The 14,930-nt window shown below is 37.3% G+C and overlaps 1 protein-coding gene across 1 annotated transcript in view; it reads right to left on the minus strand.

Annotated features, from left to right (window-relative positions):
- Positions 1–2,005: 2,005 nt before the first annotated feature.
- The window catches only part of CUL5 (cullin 5), a 31,681-nt gene continuing 18,756 nt past the window's right edge, over positions 2,006–14,930 (minus strand). The window contains exons 10-19 of the mRNA XM_005516236.3: positions 14,299–14,406; positions 13,650–13,714; positions 11,531–11,663; positions 10,881–11,012; positions 10,192–10,315; positions 9,294–9,469; positions 9,014–9,175; positions 8,207–8,325; positions 6,796–6,919; positions 2,006–5,631 (exon numbers count right to left, since the gene is read on the minus strand). Of these exons, the coding sequence (XP_005516293.1) occupies positions 5,437–5,631; positions 6,796–6,919; positions 8,207–8,325; positions 9,014–9,175; positions 9,294–9,469; positions 10,192–10,315; positions 10,881–11,012; positions 11,531–11,663; positions 13,650–13,714; positions 14,299–14,406 (1,338 nt within the window). The 3' untranslated portion in view covers positions 2,006–5,436. The remainder of the gene's footprint in view (positions 5,632–6,795; positions 6,920–8,206; positions 8,326–9,013; positions 9,176–9,293; positions 9,470–10,191; positions 10,316–10,880; positions 11,013–11,530; positions 11,664–13,649; positions 13,715–14,298; positions 14,407–14,930) is intronic.

Raw genomic sequence — 14,930 nt, forward strand, 5'->3', positions numbered from 1 at the left:
AATGGTTCCGGCAGCTGCCTTCACAGAACGACTGATGCCAGCTCAACCCCAAGCTCAGTCTCAGGATCCCCATCCCAGTTCCACGGTCTTTTCTGCACTGCTTTTCACTCTCACACTCTCGTCTCTGAACCTGGATTTCGGGATGAAGGCCAGCACTAAAACTCTACAAGTGCCTGTAGACAGGCACTGGCGAGGGAACCGTTTGTACTCCTTTGCTTCCTTGACTCTCGGTAGCTGATGTTCTGAGGTGGTCTAGTCTAGACCCTTGATTTAGAGACAGAGTTTTCAAGTACAAACCAGAGATAACATAGGAACTGACAAATACTGCCTCAGGAAGAACTGAAGGTTTTACTCTGAAAATATAGATGTAGCATATAGCAAAAACATCCAGGTTGGATGAGGATATTTTTCAGAAATTAGTAATGCCAAAAACATGTAGAACAAAAACCAGAAACCTCTTATTTAATTTTGCCTTTACTCCTGCAGTATATCTTTTTTTTGGCTATAACCTGCTAATGCACTGGAACTAACATTAATTTTTTTCAGCATCTCTTCTCACCAAGAATGACTATAATGTACTAATTTCAAAGTTGCTCATTTTTGGTGTCCAGTCACAGACTATTAAAATAAAGTCACACTGTGGTGCTCATCCTTAGCTCAGCAGGTGGTATTTGCTTTGGCCATGCCCCAGATCCGCAGAGGGAAGCAGCAGCTATCTTTCGTGCCTCCAGCCATTCTTTATGGGTGTTTCAGGTTGCATGCAGAAACTGAAGCACAGTATCCAACTGAATTTCTGTAGTAGATCTCCATGGCCTCAAGTTGTGCCAGGGAAGGTTTACACTAGATATCAAGAAACTCTTTTCATGGAAAGGGTTGTCAAGCAGCACACTGAAGTGAGTCATCATCCCTGGACTTGGTTAAAAAATGTGTAAATGTGGTACTCAGGGACATGGTTTAGTGGTGCACATGGCAATGCTGGTTAATGGTTGGACTCAAGGGTCTTCTCCAGCCTAAACAATTTTATGATTCTATGTTGACAAGCAAAGCAATGAAGAAAATAAAGCCACATTCTCCCATTATCAGAAGAATTAAGGAGGTTTAGCGTTTTATATTTAGGTCAACAATTCTACTTAAACTGTGATCAATTTACAGGGGTAGGACTTGATTCAGCCAAGGACCTCCTGTGGTAACTAGCTTCTAGATAACAACTTCTCCTCAAAAACCATTGTGAAAGACTATATATTGCCCTAATAGAAGGAAAAAAGTTTGGAAATAATGGCAACCTGCCATTAAAACTGCCTGCAAGAACTGCCAGTTGGCCAATTGCCATGCACTGTACTGAGCAGTCACTCAAAAATAGCTGTTTATTCCATACAAGTACTTCTCAACTCTGCATGTACCAGAAAGCACGAAACACTGACATTAGCTGGTGCACTTAAAGGAAGGAGTTGATGTGTAAAAAGAGATTCACATTAAAAGGCAACGACAATCATTGAAGAAAAGCCATTACATTAAAAGCACTCCTTGAGGCAAGCAACTGTTCCCACATCCCAGTTTACTGCAGGATCAGCTACCTGAAGGTCCCAGTGGCAACACTAGGAACTTTCAGTGACACACACTGTAACTTCAGAGACAAATCAACCAAAATATTTGGCAATCCAAGTTAATCCCAGTAAGTTGCACAGAGACAGAACCTTTTTTAAAAATGCCATAAGCTAAGGCAACTCCCAGTCAACTTCAAGCATGGCAGCTTAGATAATTGTAACTGAAAGACTACAGCTCATCTTTAAATAGAATTCAGAAGATTAAATACGTCTACACATAATCCTAAGTACATAAAAATTTTTAACACAGAAAGAACTGGAAGTCTCCACTTTTGTTTTTCGAATTACTCTGATCATAACAGATGTTGGGACTTGAACTCCCTAATTTCATGCAGTGGGAGCACCTGAATTCAACTGTAAAATTTTGTAGGTTAAGACACCAAAATACCTTGCTAAATGAGTAGTCTTTTAAATTACATTTTTATTTTGCAAGAAAATAAATTATACAACTTAAAAAATAAAATTCAAAAATTAAGCAGTACATCAAAATAGTTCAGCTGGACTGCCATACAGAAACTACCACCATTCAAAATTGTACAGCATTATTATCTTGGTAGTGGCACACATTCAAAATTGTAAATACCATACGGAGATAGTTATTACAACTCAGGAACTCGAGTTCGCTCAACACTCCAGACTACATATAGTGTATATGATAGGAAAGCTTTCATGTATTGTTTATTTCACAAATATGACCTTAAAGAATTACAAAGATAGCATCCCAGTCATTTAGATGAAAATAGAAAACAGTTTGAGATAGCAAATCTTTCTGTAAAACTATCAAATCTTTTTGCCAATTGTATTTTTAAAATTTGCACTTTACAGGACAATGGCATCCCAATGCAGATAAATGCAAGATGTGAACATTCAGAACATTTATATTAATTTTAAAACGATGAAAATGAGAAAGTCACATTGTCATTTGGAAATGTAACTGCATTACAGTCATAACAAATGAAAGATAAATGAGTAAAAGTAGAAGCTAGGGACACCAACTGTGGAAAGAGGAAAATGGAAGACTTCAGAATTGAAACTGAGATTCTCATCAAGTTGTTGGGACGAGAAAGATTTAACAGTGTTTATTAATTAAACCCATCAAGAGTGATTTCCCCCGCTCTACACCAGATTTCGTTCCTTAGCTATTCACCGTGGCAGTGTGTGTGGCAACGTGTTTTTCAGATGCAGCACCTCCTTAAGCTAGGTCTTTGGACATATATATTCGTAGCTAAAAATTGCAGCCTTAAAAGTGCGTTGTTGCCATATTGCAATTGAAGAATAGTTTTCATTTAGATCTGAACTCTACCCTCCCCAAAAGAACAGCTTACCCCAGGTATCTCCCTGTGCCCCAGGTGATACTAGTTTTAAGTGCATATTGGTGAAGTGACCTGATGAAGGACGCTAAACGTGATTCTGCATCTTTCACAAATTTGCTGGTGTCTGTCTCATATTTCATAAAAAACCCAACATCCTTTTCTGGTATATCTTTAAAGAAAAAATGACCATGTCATAGGCACATAACCAATTCTATTTCCATCCCAGGTGTTGAAAAATGTATAGGTAACAATTGGGTTGTATTGTATTTATTAGCTGAGGGAATGTGTAGCTCCTTAGCTTTTAGCAACCTTTTCCTTTCTGTCTATATTCCAGCTTCCTAAACAGTTGTATCTGAGATGCTCTTAAACTTCTCTCTCAAATCTAAACCAATGGCTTCAAAAATAGCATTATCCTCTTGGCAGCTCATGTGGCCATTTCTTCTCTGTTCTCTAGTTAAGGGTTGGAATTTTTCATGTTGACGAGTGTGCTCAGACTGTTGTTCTCCCCAATTATCCCAAGTAAGTATTTATTACTTTTAAGTTACAAAGACTGAAAGTCTTCCAGCACAAAGTTTTTTATTAGAATTTTGTTTTCTGTTGTTCAGATAGTTTCACTGTTTGACTACACAGAGCACCACTTGCTTTTGATTCTGAATTGCAACACCACAGGGCCAACATAAAAGATGCAATATTTTTGAACAGCATCTGCTCTTGAGTATCAGTAAAAGCATGTAACACAAGCTGTAGGATTTCAACCAATTGTAATTGGCGAGGCCTTGGTTGCTTCATCTCTTGGTCATGAAACCCTCACTACCAAAAATTTCTTACTCCAACAGATGTCCAATTACACACTGTTCTCAGGCAGTCACACTGGCATTTACATTAGTAACAGAGCGCACAGCCTGCTTAAGGGTGCAAACAGCCATTCTTGGAGAGTTTGCTTTTAAACCACTCTTACTGCATACTTTACTGTAACCATGTGAAAGTAAAACTACTCCTCTTACTTACTGGAAGGCTTTCTTTTTGACTAAAGTTAATTGTGTCCTCTTCCCCTTTTCATCATCAAAGAAGATGAGGCCTTTAGATGTTGTAGTTCAACTGGTTAATTAAAAAATAACTTCACACACTTGTAATTTATAGAAGAAATAGTCAAACAGAACTGAATAATGCACAACTTACCTTTGTCCTAAGACAGGCACTCTGCTCCTATGACTCATGGTATCACTCCAGTGCATGCCAGGACATTTCAGAACGGCAGAGAGTAGGGCAGTGCCAAATGACTACTTCAGATGATTGAGAATGGAAGAGGTAACATTAAGAAGTTGAGATTCCTGATGTGTGTTTGGCACTCTCTCTATATACACTGAACAAGGTATTTTTCCTTAGCATTTTATCATTTTCATTTGAAGTGTATTTCCTACCCTACCAGTTACAAAATGAAAAGCAGAGGGTTTGTTTTTCATATATAAAGATGTTGACTAGTCCAATTGGATTAACCTTGATGTATATAAAAATTACCACTGAGGAAACTGTACAGGGATCTTCAAGATCTTCCCTCTTTCTGTGGGAGTTGTGCATAAATTACTCTTTAATGCATCCTGATATATGTAGTCATACTGAAATATTTGGAGTATAAATATTAAATGTACAAGGAAATACACTTAATATTTCTGTTCCTATAGCAGACCCACCCATGAAAACTGCTTTTAGAGTGAAGTATCATTCAAGAAACTTTTACCTTGTCAAAAATTATTGTAGCAAATCACCCTTCCAAATAAGGTAACAACATATCCACTTGTTTATAGCAAACAATTTTAAAACAATGATCTCTTCCTTAGGGAAAAATATCACCTATGACTCAGAATTACTTTTGTATCACTTAATGTGTCAGTTATTAAAATCCAGTTACTAGATTGAAGCACTGCTCTAGCCAACAGGTTTTAACTGTAACAAATACATATCAGTTGTGATGCATGTGTTTGTGTCTCTCAAATGTTATTACATGAAAAGGATCAGAGATGGACATTACTCTGTTGATCCAAAACACAGAAGTGAAAGTGCTACTTCTAGTCCTAATTGCATTAAAAAAAACCAAACAAACCAACCCAAAAACCAAAACCAAACAAAACAAAAAACAAACCCAAAACAAAACTAATAGCAGTTCCTCAGTGCATGAATATTTGAATATTTTTTCCTTGTGCAAGTACTGGTCATCTAAAAACCCAAACCTGTATTCTTCCTGGTGGGTGTAAATCAAATCTACTTTAAAAAGTTCACAATGGGCTCTTCATGAATGCAAGTTTCCCACAAAACAGCATGCTGTTAAAAGTGTGCAACATGAAGGGAATGCCATCATGCTAGCTGAATGAGATTGGCAAAATATAGTCCTCTGTAAGGTAAGGCAGGGATTTTAATATGTAACGAAAGTCAAAACAAGTCCTTCTGCAGCACAAACTGTTGCAGCTGTCTGTCCAAGCACCCTTCCATTTATGTTCTCAGCATCCCGCAAAGTCCTCCAATTATGCCATGTATATAAAGGTGTTGATATCTGACTCATCTCTTCTGATATATTTGTGCTCTATAAGCCATTCAATTTGCTCTTTTATCATTTTCTTTTGTGGCAAGAACATGTTTTTCAATATTTCTACCAGTTCAGTCTGAAGCTGGGCATTAGTAATTTTCTTCCGCATCTTCATTATTTGGATGATAGCCTCCTGGTGGGGCACAAGAAGAAAAGAAAAAATTATTTTTAAATGCCTGGGTGAAGTGACAAAATGAACACAGCATTAATAGGAGGCTCCTGGTAAGGCAAGACAGCAATGAAATTTGTACTTTTCCTCAGAAATCAGAAATACGCTGCATTTTTTAGCCTATATAGTACTGCTTTTACAAAGAAGCTGATAAAGGAAAAGAATGAAGCACTGGCAAGATGCAAGAGATATAAGATAATTCCAGTCAAAGGAGCAGTTAAATCTTGTATCTAGAGTGTAAATTACTCACTAAAACCAAATGTTCACTCACTCCCTGAGCAGAAGTTGCAGTTTCCTAGGTGACTTGTGATATATCTCGTGAACATCTCACTCATTTTGTAAGTACAACTAGGCATTAATCCTGCTGCTGCCGGAATGGTCACATCATAAATTCATCAGATGATACAATTCACAATGTGCATGGCCTGCAGTCCAACCTGACTGATAGAACAGGCCTGAAACTTGAAGGTAAAATGGGATTTTTGAGACTCTGTTGTAGGTAATGACCTCTGATGCCAGAAAAAATTCATTTTCTAAAATGGCTTTTCTAAAACTGTCATTTCAAAAGATCTGACATGAGTAGCTGACTGAAAGACTATCAACCACAGTGAAGGAAGCTCCAGTTTGTACAGCTAAGATGCATTTTCAACTTCTCCTATAGGGAGAAGTCATAGGGCTGTTACTACAGCATGATCCCACCTTCAAGATTATTCTCTTCATACAGACCAAAGAGATATTAAGATCAACAATGCTGTTTATTCATGGTGGTGGCCAGTGCCAGTCAATTTTACCAATCTGCTGCTGTCACCCACCCCACACTGTTATGCCTTCACCACTTGCTTAATGTCTGCTTTGACCTCTTTGAAGATGATGACCTGGTACTTCAGAACAGAAGACTGATAACTCTAAGTGCACGAGCACCCATGCAAAATCAGGTATTCACAAGGATCTAAAGTCATGTAACTTTAAGTCACTTAAGAAGTGACTTCCAATGGAATTCAAAGGCACCCATTTCATACATCAACATCCAACTGTGGGCAGCATGTAATGATAATGCAACAAATTACAGTAATGATAATGCAACAAAAGAAATAGGGGAATTCTGTATTCCTCTGGCAGGTTACTTGCCTGGGTTCGCAATATTCTTAGCTGGACTATTCCTTCATTCTCCTCTTCCCGCATTCTCTCTGTAGTAAGTTGCAATCGACCAATCAAATTTATCTTGCCCCTTTTCTGAACTTTAGCGTTTTTTCTGGAAAAAGTTGTATTGCATGAAAGTGAGCAAAAAACCAAAAACCAAAACAAAACCCAAACCACTTTCAATTACAGAATTCCTGTTAAACTTAAATTACAGCAGCAAGTAGCATGACAGATACTTAGAGGTTATTAGCATTACAGCAGTGAGAGAGCTGTGTGACAGATCAAAACCCAATGGTGATGTTTTAGCACAATGAAACCTAAATAATGCTAACAACCATTACAAATAAACCTAGCAGCTGAAATAACAGAATTTCAGAAAAAAATATATTTCAATTTAATTATAGAAATGTGTATTTCTTTGGAGGAAGTTTTACAACAAAGTTTAGGAAATCTGACTAGTTAATATTCCATCAAAGAACTGTCTGGGACAAAATCCAGCTATTGCAATAAAGAAAGCTGATGGCATTCTTCGGTGGTCACCCATAAACTTTCTCTACAGCCTGTGTCTTCTTTCATGTCCTCTCATCATTCCCCAAAGCTCAGAACCGTGATGACAGGAATAAGCATTATTGCCCTGGGCAACAAACTAAGCCCCAGGAAGGCAGATTGGTCACTTATCTCTTTCTCCACAGATCCAGATGTCCAAGCTGCTGCTGAGAACGAAGCTCAGAATTTGGGATTCTTAGCAAGGAGCCGATTCTTATCATATTCATTGACAGTAGAGGCAGGCAGAAGCAAGTAAACGACACTGAACATAGTATGTACCACTTAGACATTGTCTCTTTGTATTATCTTGTCCTTGAAGGATTTCAAAGCACCAGTAAAAGAGCACTGCAATTCTCACAGAAATAAAGACACTTCTCTCTGGTGAGAGCCACACCAAAAATCCTGGCTCTTGACACCACACCATATTATTAAGCAGTCTCACTGCCTTTTTTTTAACTTATCACTCTGTTTCTGAAATTCTGTGTGTGTGCAGAAATCAATACAATCAGAGCACTAGCCCCTGATTACAGGCTGTCTTCCATGAAATTTTATGGATTTATTGCTAATTGGAACATAGCAGAGCCTCCAATTTTGCACTTCGTCCCTAAGTGTGTAAGACATTTAATTTCGCAGAAATTAGAATTATAAAAACATTTGTTTGAAGGAGTTGCTGCAGGCCATCTAGTCAAATCACCTACTTGAAGCATGACTTACCAAAATAAGTGAGGGCGGGACAGCAAAGCATGTGTCTAGGTTAATTTTGAAAACTTTCAACAACAAAGGTTAAGTTAAAGTGAATTCCTTTAGTTATAAAACAGTACATTGTTATTTTACTTTTCAAACATCATCTTACATTAAACTGAACTCCTGGTTCACCGAGAAGAGGGTTCCTTCTGTAAAGTCTTTGGGAGAATTGACTTGAGGTTCATATAATAAAACCTGACGTTTCAGCTTTGGAAATGCTACAAGAGACTACAGAGAAAAAAGGAGGGGGAGAAAAAAATGAAAATAAAACACCAGACTTTCTAAATGTAAAATCACTACTTTCTACAACCATAATTCACTGCTATGCTAACTGTAGTGAGGGAACCATATAGCCTTGTTTGGAACTAGTAAAATCAGAGAGGATACAGTTTACCAAATCTCCTTCTGAATCTGAAATGGGTTAGCGTAAACAGAATCATCCAAAGTAGTAAAATACACAAACACACGGCTTACACAAACTCACAAACACCACAGAAGTGGTGTTAAGCCTGACTTACGTGATTTCTCTCTTTATTCATGAGCTAAATAATTATAAGTCTGCTAAAGCAAACACAAGTTATTTTTAAGCAACATGTACCAGGTGTCACTGATGTCCTAGAATTAGACCAGACCCACTGGACAAAACACAGTCAAATTCTGTGCTTTTTGTATGGTTAAAAAATTGTTGCAGTTTCCAAATGCTTGTGAAGTAAGACTGGGTAGAGAGAACGTGTTAATGTAAAGGCTGTGTGTGCTCGGCAGCAGTGCAAGAAGCCAGCACTACAACTGATAAATTACCAAGAAAGACGTTCACATTTCAGTTTCAAACTTATCAGAGAGTGCTTTAAAAATATTAATCCAGTATTTCTGAGTTCAAAAACCAAGAAACAATCTGTTTCAAGAGAAAGGGATATACCCATAAAGTCCTCCTAAGTTCTGCATCAGGGAGTTCAGTTGCCAGTTTAAGATTTTCAAAGCTGATTTTCTCTCTGGGTCTTTGGTTCCATGCAAACAGCACAGCCAGCTGAAATGTTGTTACCTCCAAGTCATACTGGCCAACCTCATTCTTAAATGTTATCTGTGAAGAGAATGAAAATTTTACTTGTAAGCCTGTCTGGATCACAAGCTTTCTTACTGTTATAAATACACAGAGAGTGCAGTCATTAAGACTGATACAATGAAAACTACACACTTACAATTCCATTGGACATGAGGTGGTGCCAGTGGAGTTTTCTACCACTGTGATTCTTTTTATAAAATTCTTCGACCTCTGGGATGAGATCTTCTAATTCCGTGGGCAGCGAGACAAACACTTTTTCAGAACTTCGGGACCAGGCACCAGCATTTAAAATTTTAATATTCACAGAGTCAGCTGTAAGATGATATTGGATTATATGAATCTCAGGTATAACAGAGAGACAAACCACTCTTAACACAGTTATGAAGGACTGAATTTTCGGAAAGTTGCAGGGTCTCTACCTACTTAAACATTAATGCACTCTATGCAGCACCGGCTTTATGCCAGCAGCACAGACTGAAACCCATTTTTTTGGCTTGCTGATGCAGAGTTCCTTGAACTCCAGTGCAGCTTTACAGCTGATGCTTATAAGCACTACTCAAGGGTTTTCAGCATGGCAGGTCCAATACTTGATGTTCATCAGCATCTCTCATCAGTGAAACAATCTCAGAATGTGACTGAAGCTCTTCACAGCATGCACCCAGCTCTCCTGCTGGCAAATAATGGAGGAGCACAGCATGGAGCACTTAAAGAATGATGAGGGCATAAAAGGAGGTAGTTCAGGCATTCACCTGGCTGATGCCGATTCAAGCCCCTGCTTGCAATTTGTCTACAAAGGAAGGGAATCTGCATCTACAAGACTGCTCACAAGCAAAACCCAAAACAACTTCCAGAGTGATACAGCTCTAATATCAACTACAGGAGAAAGCAGAGTCTACAGACACTTCCAATCTAGGGCCAACAATGCTATGGAGACTGTGTTCAACCTGCAGTTGACGTAATTTTTAACCTAAGATTTAACAGAGCTATTTTTCACTAAGAGGAATAAAAAGTAGCTAATAATTTGAAAACAATACCTGGTAAAGCAAGTTTATTATTTTTGTGCATTTCTTTGAAGGCCTGGTTCAAGTCTTCAGAGACTTTGATATCCTGGAACATTCTAGCCAGCTTGTTTACATAGTCTGCTGGCATTCCCACTTCCTAAACAAACAAACAGAACATTAAAAATTATATAGAAAACTATGAACAAAAGGCTTCATTTTTAAAATAATAAGCTTGAATAGATTAAGAGCACAAAGAAGTACACTGGTATCATCACTTTACAGTCATAATGAATCTGCAATGCAATATAAAGGGTTTTCTGCATGGATCATAAGTAGTTGTCCCTTAAGGACATATGATGATTCTTTTTAAGAAATGCAAGTGTTGAAGAACATATGCATGCATTAAGGAATCCATGAGTTCTCAGATTTGAAGGAATGTTTAAGGCATGCAAATAATCTAATCTACATGAAAAATCAAAATTAGAATGGATCTCAAATTATTTATGTAATTAAACAAGTACACTGGATTTTGCTTATGTGCATATAAAAATAAGTTTTACTTTCACAAAGTACTGTGATAGAAGGGAAGTATAAGATGCCCTGAGTGGCCTGATATTAAAGATAAAACTCACCGAAGCAAGAAAGACATTTAAGTTCCAAAGTAAAATATGTATTAATCACAAGCATGAGGCACAACCAAAGAAAGACATGACGCTACTTACTCTGAGCCATTCCACCATATTCTCCTCAATTTCACTATCAGCTGATATATCTAATATCAGACGTCTTGTTAAGTGAGCTTTGTGATATCGCATGAAAACATCTTTATTCTGTACATATTTAAGTACCAAAAGCTGTCAAAAATAGAGTTGAATATATTTATTTGCATTGTCAAGCAGACAAGTCTTTGAATGCTGATCTAATGGCACTGTAGACTATGACTAGGGAAAGGCTACTTGACATTGCCTTAAGAGCCACTGTGCTAATACCATCGTAGGCATCAGCAATGAATGTTTCATAATATCACTCCTTCAATTTTTTCATGTCACCCATCAAGAAATTCTCTTAAATCAAAAAAGACATTGACACTATTTATGTTAAAATCTCCTGTATTATTTTCTAGACAAACATTAGTTATTGTAATAAATTACAGTCTCATATAGGCACTAATTTAGTATACCAGTCTTGTGGACTGACACAGGAGACATGAAACACTGAATGATTTAAACACACACAATAACATAATAAACTCTTTTCTCTACTATTACACCTTGCATATCTGCTTTTGAAGATCAAGGCCTCAACCCACATAAGGACATAAAACAAACAAATTCATTCTTCAGAATAACTGAAATAGAAAGCAGAAACATACCACTTCTTTAAGCTTTGCTTCAATTTCTTCAGAGGTTAGTTTTTTGCTTAGTGGTGTTTTTCTTAGCAACATGTCACAGTAATTAGCAAGAAGCTCCGGGCATTTGGATTCAGGCTGTGTTTTCAATCCAACACTAGGTAAAAGAACAGTATTTCTTCAGACCATACAGAATCCTGCTATTCTGGAGTAGTCACATTGTTAACAAAACAAACCACTCTCTCCTGATCCCCTTGGCAAGGATCCTGGTGTTGAATTTAGATTCTCATTAAACTAATGAAAAGTTAGGGATAACACCCTTTCTTCTTGAAAGAATAAATACTGCCAACACTTTCAGACAGCTTCTACAGCTTATTTTAACTAATTACAATTTTAGAACTGTAACAATGAAGTATACAGGTAAAACTACGGTTTGAAACAACAAAATATTGCATGGAAAGAAGTATTCCAGTAAAGAATTAACAAATGCTACAGTGAAATATTTCACTCATCTTGTCAGTACGCTGTAACGAGGTCTCAAGAACAGTCCCCTGCACCACACTTCACAGACTGCAAAACTCAACACATCTAACACATAGTAACAGGATAAAATTATTTCATCACAGCTATAAACGATGGACTAACAGCTAAATTAAATGCAGACTGAAGCTGAACAAGATGCTACAGTAGACAGACTGTTGGTTCTTCAAAATTCATCAAGCAGAGGTCATGTTCCACCTGTGTCTAGACTGGTAAATAAAACCGAAAGGTAAGGACCAATCCCTATTCCTAGAGACACCAATGGCACCTATTCCTAGATGGCACCAATTTGACAGCTACTCAAGGGCCCACAGCAAGCTCAGAAATCCATTTTTCTTGCTCATTTTTTCACTCCCTCATTGATTAGTATAGACAGTTCATGAAGCAGCTTGCAGGCTAATGTCTTCTGCCCTCCTAAAGACCATTTGAAGTACAAGCAGATCACAAGTGTTTTGGCTATTAAAGAAGACTAAGCAAGAAAGTTTCATTTTGTTCAAACCAGGGTGTGTATCTAGACAACTTCAAAGTGCTTGGGAAGAAGAATGCTGAACAGAAGACCATCACAATCACAGTGGTTTCTAAGAAACCACTAGGCCAGGTTCACTTTAGGAGTGAAACAATTTGAATGAGGTATCAACTGGCACAGGCTCAGAGAAAAGGAAACTATTAGAAGATACCTAAGAAACTCCTCTACCATACCTACATCTATGCAAAGTATGGAAAGCAGGGATCCAGTCTTCTGGGACAGCATTCCTCCAATACATGGAGAAAGACTAATCCCTATTCAGGCTTGCCATTATCTGAAACCAAACCCAGAATACAAACCAAGATGCTGGACAGGTATTTATAACCATCCACCCCTAACTAGAAGCAATTGGAAAGGAAAGCTGGCAGCCCAGCTACAAAAGCTTTGTTTCCATAGTAAATCAGACAACAAACTATATATAAGCAATCCCAAGTACCTAAATATATACAAATTCCTACTCAAGTGGCACATCACACAGTAAATGTTAATTATCAATCAATTAACTGACTGCTACCTTCTCTTGGCTGAGTTAGCAGAGCGGGCACTGTAAGCATGGTCCTTCTTCTTGAGTCACGCAGGTCTGCCTAATCTACTGGAAGTTGTTTAAACTAACCTGGTTAATCCTGCACTGAAACAAAAATGCAACAGCTGGACAGGTACACTCACAACCGGCACAAGAGGAAGTGGAAAACAGCTTGTGGATGGTTACACCTTAATCAGCCACAGTTATTCCCATGAAGATTACTGCCTCATTTTTCCCCAGGACCTTTGCTGAAGTTGCAACAGAGTTATACAGCTGAGGTTTTTGAAATTAATAATCCAGGAAGCCATTACAAACTTCAACTAACAAACTGACCCACAGTATAAAAGAACAGATCCCCAAATACTACACATAAATTCAAGCTGAACCAGGCTGCTATTCACTGATCCGCTTCCACACGAAGAGAGTCTAATCAGAGATCAATAAGCAATCTGAAATTCCATAATGCAAAAAACTCAAAGCCCTTTTAAAGACAGCATTACTTTTTCAAGAGACACTTTAAAAACCATGATTCACATAAAGTTTAAATGGCTTACCCCTTTTGCTTCAATGGCAATTCAAGTTTAAATATTGTAGCATCATTCACAACTGCTTTGTATGCCTGAAAAATAATTAGATTATTGGTGCTTCACTCCATTTCTGTCTGATATGAATTGCAAAGATTTTATCTATTTTTACACTACTGTAACATGGAATTAATTCAAATATTTTTATTAGTCCAAAGCTTGCAGATTTTATTTTCAATTTGTGAGTTCAGATTCTATGACTCAATTCCCCAATAAACTGTTGTCTTCCTCTTTTCCACTACCACAGTAGTTTCCTTTAAACAACAATTTAGGAAGGGATTACATGGACCAGGTTACACATCTGAAGTCATGAGACAAAGTAAATTCCAAACACAAGTTATTGCTGAATAGGACATTACGCTTCTCAATACAAAGTTCATCTTCTAATGTGCTCTACAACATTACAGAGCTGGATATATGCAACTTTATGCAGCACTACAACAGAAATTAAAAGCTCCTCAGCTGGTATTAATTTTTCATCAATATTTTAGTCTGCATATTTAATAGAGGAATAGCACCTTCTAAATTTAACAGTGAATGGGCACAAGGGTTTTGGAGACATCATAATGTAAATTGCAACAATTCTTATAGTGAACAAAAGACCAGCAGGAACACATACCTTATCTCTGGCAGTAAGAAATCTTGGATCATCTTGAAAAGCTTCTTTAACCAACTTGCTAAACCGATTAAATAGCGTGAGCAATTGCTCTACATACTTCTCAGAATCCTAGAGGCAAAAATCAAATAAAAAACCAATGCTCCACAGAATTCAGTGTGAGCATACACGTAATTCCCTAATGTGTAAAAATGCTGTACCCTAAAATGCCTGCATACTGTGAATTTACATTTTACCTTTAGTCTCTGGATTGAAGAGCTCTACAGCATGTACACCTAAACACACTTTCAGGATAATATTTCCAATATACAACAACAAAAAATAAAAAATCTGTAACTTTCAAATACTATACAGTAATGTTTTATTTTAAAGCATGTTTTCAAGGATGAATAAAAGACGACACATGCCACATCCTAACTGCTGCAGACACCTAGGCCTCCTAGACCCAGAAGAAAAAAAGTGATAAAAAGCTGAAAAAATACAGTGGGGAAAAAACCCTTATAATTTCTACACTGAACAACCACTTCTAGATGGAAAGCAAATTTCAAATTTCAACAGTAAGTTATAATTCTGGAAAAATTGATTACACTTTTTAAATTAAGATTCGAGCATAACTGTATTGTATAAGAATCCCA

Source organism: Pseudopodoces humilis, chromosome 2 (assembly GCF_049639895.1).
Source record: "Pseudopodoces humilis isolate 2021_Gansu_Grassland_sample_001 chromosome 2, ASM4963989v1, whole genome shotgun sequence".
In the NCBI taxonomy this organism is placed as follows: Eukaryota; Metazoa; Chordata; class Aves; order Passeriformes; family Paridae; genus Pseudopodoces; species Pseudopodoces humilis.